The sequence below is a fragment of the Microtus ochrogaster genome, unplaced genomic scaffold (genome assembly GCF_000317375.1).
Source record: "Microtus ochrogaster isolate Prairie Vole_2 unplaced genomic scaffold, MicOch1.0 UNK6, whole genome shotgun sequence".
NCBI classification, from domain to species: Eukaryota; Metazoa; Chordata; class Mammalia; order Rodentia; family Cricetidae; genus Microtus; species Microtus ochrogaster.
In genome coordinates this window covers 9,833,197-9,839,608 of record NW_004949104.1, presented here as the reverse complement: position 1 = coordinate 9,839,608, position 6,412 = coordinate 9,833,197, and the positions used below count along the sequence as shown (strand labels likewise).

The 6,412-nt window shown below is 42.2% G+C and overlaps 1 protein-coding gene across 1 annotated transcript in view; it reads left to right on the top strand.

Moving 5' to 3' along the window:
• Depdc5 (DEP domain containing 5) overlaps positions 1–6,412 on the top strand; it is a 124,797-nt gene that overhangs the window by 80,355 nt on the left and 38,030 nt on the right. The window contains exon 30 of the mRNA XM_013353345.2: positions 394–527. Within this exon, the coding sequence (XP_013208799.1) occupies positions 394–527 (134 nt within the window). The remainder of the gene's footprint in view (positions 1–393; positions 528–6,412) is intronic.

Sequence of the window (6,412 nt, the reverse complement as noted above, 5' to 3'; positions counted from 1 at the left end):
ACATAGCATTATGCCTTAGGATTCATTCAAGATATTATATTAGTAGTTCATTATTTTTAATTTCCTGATAGTGTTTCTTCTTTGGCCCTGTTTTTAACCTTAGGCTCCTTTTCTCACACCAGCTACCTCCTGTGTACAAGATCACTTGTGATTAGAGCGTTTAGAATGCTTATGTGAAAAGAGCCAACTTCAGTTTGAATTCCAGCTCCAGGGATTTGGAGTTACTTAATTAACCAACCTCTCTGCGTCTTAGCTTCTTCCATCATTTGGTAAACACAGAGAACCTGTGTTCCTCTGCTGGGTTAATTGGGTTTCCGGGCCCAAAGATGCCAGAGTGAGTGCTATCTCAGGGTCTACCTGGGCTAATGAGCTGTCTCCTCTCCTGTGCTTTAGAAAGGGACTGCCATGAAAGGCTTGCAGATGACTGGGCCCATCTCCGCACACTCCCTCGAGTCAACTGGCCCCCCTGTTGGGAAGAAAGGAACCTCAGCTCTGTCTGCCCTGTTGGAGATGGAAGCTAGTCAGAAGTAAGTGCCTGGTTAAGAGACTCCTCCCACCCTGTAAGCTGGAAGGGGTTTCTGTATGCAATTACGAAGATATTACAGGGCTGGAGAGACATCTCACCATTAAGAGCAGTGTCCGTGGTGGCACCCAGCTGTCTGTAATTGCAGTTCCAAGGGTTCCAGCTCCCTCTTGTGGCCTCTGTGGATACTACACACACATAGAGTACATACATGCAGGCAAACAGGCATATACATTTAATAAAACTAAATTTTTTTAAAGAAGACATTTACATGACAAAAAGGTGAAGCTCACACCTGGTGACTGTCACATAACAAAATAGGCCTGCAATTAGAAAATAGTCTGGCTTGGCCCTGGTGATGCACACCTTTAATCCCAGCACCCCAGAGTTAGAGGCCAGCATCGCATGAAGAGGTAGTTCCAGGACAACCAGGGCTACACAGAGAAACCCTATCTCAAAAAATGGGGGGGGGTGAAGAAAGTAAAGTTGAGTGGGCAAGAAAGCATGAGGTGTGGGGCAAATGCCTTTGGGGACAGTGTGGAGAGCGGGAAGCCAGGCCACCCTCACATGGTCTCCTAGTGGGAGGAATCGCTTGGTAGTCATTTGATTTGGTTTTGTTATAATGGAAAGTTTCAAACAGATGACAAGATGTGGACTGACCAGTGTAGTAAGGTAGTTAGACCCTCTCTACAGTCCATCTGGTTTTCAGTGATCGTCGGTTCTTAGCTACTTGTGTTTGATTAACTTGTGTTAAGTCCATAGGTGTTATCTTTTATTTCTCAAAACCCAGACATTATACTCTTGTTATCTGTAATATTTCATCATGTATCTCTGAAAAATTAGTCTTCTTTTTAAAAATAAAATACCAAACAAGACCGGCAGGATGGCTCAATGTATGAAAGTATTTGCTACCAAGACTGACAATCTGAGTGTGAGCCCCAGGACCTACTTTGTGGAAGAAGAGAATTGACCATGGAGGTTGTCCTCCTACTTCTACACTTGGACTGTGGCATGTGTGCTCCCCATTTAGGGTAACTTTAAAACAATTTAATCATAATGTTGTTACAGTTCCTTAATATCATGAAATATATTTTTAGTGTCTTTGGTGAAAATGTTTCTTAGTTATGGCTACTATTGCTGTGATGAAATACCATAATCGAAAGCAACATGGGGAGATTTATTTGGCTTATGCTTCCACATCTCTGTTTATTATTAAAGGGAGTCCGGATGGAAACTCAAGCAGGTCAAGAGCTGATGCACAGGCCATGGAAGGGTATTGCTTACTGGCTTGCTCATCATGGCTTGCTCAGCCTGCTTTCTTATAGAACCCGGGACCACCAGCCCAGTGATGGTACCACTCACAATGTGTTGGGCCCTCCCACATCGATCACTAATTAAGAAAATGCCCTACAGACATGCCTACAGCCCCATTTTATGGAGGCATTTTCTCAATCTCAGTTTCTTCTTCTCAGAGATCTCTAGCCTGTGTTATCAACATCAAACTATCTAGCACAGTGTGTTTTCAGAGATGAGTCCCATGCCTAGAATGGCTTGGTTGGTGAGTACCAGGAGCTAGAGTTTGGGTGGAAAGGAAGGACTGTAGACAGAGCTCTCCTGAGAGGGCTGGGTTCTTGTAGGGAAGGCCTCAGGATTCTGCCAGCAGGTTCTCTTTGACTGCAGAAAAGAACAAGGAACATATGTTTCTGGGAGTGGTGTGAAGACCGAGGTAAAAAGATCTTATTTGAATTTGACAGTGAGTCACTGTTTAGTATGCACCGGTGAGCCTCTTTCTGCTCAGACTGGGAAAAGAAAGCCATCTTGTGCTTGTAGCATCCCTCAGTATGAATGATGAGGCTTTCCGTTAGCCCTGGGACAAGAGCCAGGTCAGGGCCCTGAGGCCTTTCCATGCCCCAGGTGACTGCTCCTGGCTGATGTGCTAGTTTTGAAGAGGCCCAAGGTAGATTATAAGAGGTTATAGAAGCTAGACGTTAATATAGTGTTTATTTACACAGTGCTTTTTGTTTGTTTGTTTTGTTTTGTTTGTTCGGTTTTTCAAGACAGGGTTACTTTGTGTAGTCTTAGCTATTCTGGAATTCGCTCTGTAGACTAGCCTGGCCTCGAACCCAAAGAGGTCTGCCCACCTCTCTCTCCCAAGTGCTGGAATTAAAGGCATGCACCACCACTGCTCAGCTTGTTTGCTTTATTTTTTTTTCTATTATACTAAATAGATTCAGTTGTATTTATTATGGAAACCAAGGTTACAGCAACTTGAGAAAGGGCTGTACGTTTTTATAGTCTTGTTATCTTACTGTAACCATTTCCTCCAGTTCCCTGCTGGTCTTTATCTATAGGCACATACCCTTTATCAGGCTCTTGTGGAGTTAGCTCTGTGTTGACTACAACAGTGTGTTAGCCTGAGCACAGATGTTGACCTGCAGGCTTTTCTGCTTTTTTTTTTTTTTTTTTTTTCGAGACAGGGTTTCTCTGTGGTTTTGGAGCCTGTCCTGGAACTAGCTCTTGTAGACCAGGCTGGTGCTTTTCTGCTTTTATTAGATGAGGATAATCCAGTGTATCCAAATTGGAGTAAAAGTAGACATGAGACAGATGTTCTCATGTCCCATGCAGGATGGCTCCATGCTAAAAAGCAGGCTAACAGTGTGATAGTGCCCCATCCTACAGATATGTCGAAAGATGTTTGCCTACTTGTGTCTTGCTGTTAGTGTAAGCTGACTTGCTCCTGCCATCCCTTTAAGGCCTACCAATCAGCTTTTGTGTGGGATTGGCTGCTCCCTCCTTCCTTAGAATACAGTGTGCTCTGTTTATGTTCTCACATCCAGATGTGTTTGCTGTAGAAGGTTCTGAGCTATTAGACAGGAGTAGTCTCACCCAGATACGAATGCCTGTTCCTGATGTGGGGGCTAGCAGCTGGAAGGCAGTTCAGTGAAAGTGGATGGCTGTGTGCATATGAGGGAACACATGCTGTGTGTGCATGTACAGTTGCTGCAGCCATAAAGACATGCCAGAGAAAGTCATAGTGTTGTTTATGGTTGTAACTCAGAAGAACACTGAAAGCAGAATGTGTTACAGTGGAATAAGAGAAAGACAGTTTGATATTGGTGGACAAAGAAGAAAAGCAAGTGTGCTTTTTGCTTTTCCTCTATAAATTATACCCCAGAATAACCAAGCAGTTTGAGAATTTTTCTTTCTAAAATATTCTCGCTAATAAATAACAAGGGATGGTAGACTATTACTCTGTGTGGTCATTAAAGCATTAAAGGAACTAGGAATGGTCAGCATCGGCAGCCTGCCATGGACCCCAGTTAGCAGTACACAGCACCGCAGAAGAAGAATCTAGGAATGGTCAGCATCGGCAGCCTGCCATGGACCCCAGATAGCAAGCAGTACACAGCACCACAGAGGAATCTGTGTTCCCAGTTCAACCTAAATCTGACTAAACTTTTAGGTAAAGCTTATAGTTCTCAGGAAGTACAGGGCACAGAGAAGAAAACATGGAATAATAAAGGAATGAACTCAGCACATCTAGATTATATACATTTATGGGATAGATGAGCTACAAGGATAAGGAGAAAGAAGAGGAGTTTAGACCTTAAAAGAGACTTAAGAGATTATTTACAGCAAAACAGAGGCCTTCATAGAATCTTATTTTGGACACACTAATGTTTCTTAAACAGTTGGAGTAATCTTAGATTGTGGTTATGTTTTTTTAAAAGTTATTTTCAGCCAGGCAGTGATGGCACACGCCTTTAATCCCAGCACTTGGGAGGCAGAGGCAGGCGGATCTCTTGAGTTCTAGGCCAGCCTGGTCTACAGAGTGAGTTCCAGGATAGCCAGGGCTACATGAAGAAACCTTGTCTCAAAAATCCAAAAAAAAAAAGTTATTTTCTTTTAGAGATACTGCTGTTACAGAGCGTTGTTCCAAGGTAAGTGGTGTGAGTAGACAGGGAGCTAGAGAAAACAGAACTGTCTCTGAGTGTGGATATTTCCTGGCTAAATATGCAGGGTCTCTGCATTTAATATAAATTAACCTCTTTGTTCTCTTTGTTTTAGTTTATCTTTTACTTACTTCTATTTGATTATCTCACAGTCAGGTAACAAAAGTGGTGAGAGCATGGGTTTGATCTCTGCAGCACATGCGTACACACACAGAGTCAGAATAAGAGAAACATAACAGATTAGGTTTCCAGGGAAACAGACCAAGATAGAATTTCGTATGTAAACTGTTTATTAAGGAGTGTTCTTGGGCTCAACACCTGTGGGAGGGAGTACTATCACATGCCCAGTGACAGCCTCCGGGGCCCTGCAGGAGCACTAGAGCTAGGTGGGGCAGAGGTAATCTGGGTTTTGACAGCACACAGATCGTTGCTGACTTAGACCAAACTGCTCTGCTGTTGGAGCTGCCCCACCCCCTTAAATAATGCTCCCAGCTGCTGAAGAAAATAGGCCAGAACTAAGGATTTGGCTTTTAAATATCGAGTAGCAGCAGTGGAATTGGTCCTCCTTGTCTGTGGGTGATGTATTTGTGGATTCATCTCCCACTGATCTAAAATTGAGCCTGTGGCTGGCAAGATGGCTCTGTGGGTAAAGGCTTTTGCTGCCAAGCCTGATATACTGTGTTCCCCAGAACCAGCATGATAGAAGAAGAGAACTAACTCTTGTGAGTTGTCTTCTAACTTTGATTTCCATGGGTGTTGTGGCATGAGTCACACCCCACCCCAATAAATAAATGTAATTTTTTTTCTTTTAAATAAAGTCTGTACTAAATGTATAGACTTTTTTCTTATCCCCTAAACTGTGCTGTGCGATAAATACTTATATTGGATATCATAGATAGTATAAAGAGGGTTAAAGCTGCTTTTTTTTTTATCTTTCATAAGCTGTTTTTTTTTTTTATCTTTCATATACTTTAAACCACCTTTATATTACCTAGGATACACTGCATTCCATTCGTCGTAGTTGGGGAAAAATTGGAAAATGAACACAAAGCTGTGCATTAAATATACATCAGAACTGAGATAAGATGATATATTCTAAGGAAATCTTTCTTGTCTTACCCAATGGCTTGGGAAGGAAGGAATATAATTATGTCACAAACACTGACATCAATCCCTTTAAAGTATATAGAATTAATATATATCCCCCTAGTTAGTTGATACTGCATGCTACTACAATACTGATCTTCAGAATATGTTTTTGTTGAACGAATGAGGTCTTATTCTGTTCCTTAGACTGTCCTGAAATTCCTAGGTTCAAATGATCATCTTAGTTAGCCTTTCAAAGAGCTGGGACTGTAAGCACATGCCAGCCCACAATGATATATTTTTTTAATGTATATGGGTATTTTGCCTACATGTCTGTGTACCTCATGCATGCCTGGTGTTCAAGGAGGTAAGAGGAGGGCTTTGTATCCCGTGGAACTGAAGTTAAGTCACCATGTGAGTGCTAGGTATCAAATCCACACACGTCTTCTGGAAGAACATTCGGTGCTCTTAATCAATGAGTCATTCTTCCAGCTGATTGTCTTTCTTTTTTTTTTTTCCTCTCTTTATTTTTTATTTTTTTGGTTTTTCAAGATAGGGTTTCCCTATGTAGCTTTGAAGCCTGTCCTGGAACTCACTCACTCTGTAGCGTGGCCTCGAACTCACAGAGACAGGCCTGCCTCTGCCTCCTGAGTTCTGGGATTAAAGTTATATAGTCACCACCGGCTAGCAACATTCCCAACCAGTGATTTTCTTTTTAAACTAAACTTTCAGTATTTAAAACAATGGTTTAAAAAAAATCGTGAGTTTTTGACAGCTGAGAAGCCTGCATTGGACTGAACTAAGCCCTCTGAATGTGGGTGACAGTTGTATGGCTTGGTCTGTTTGTGGG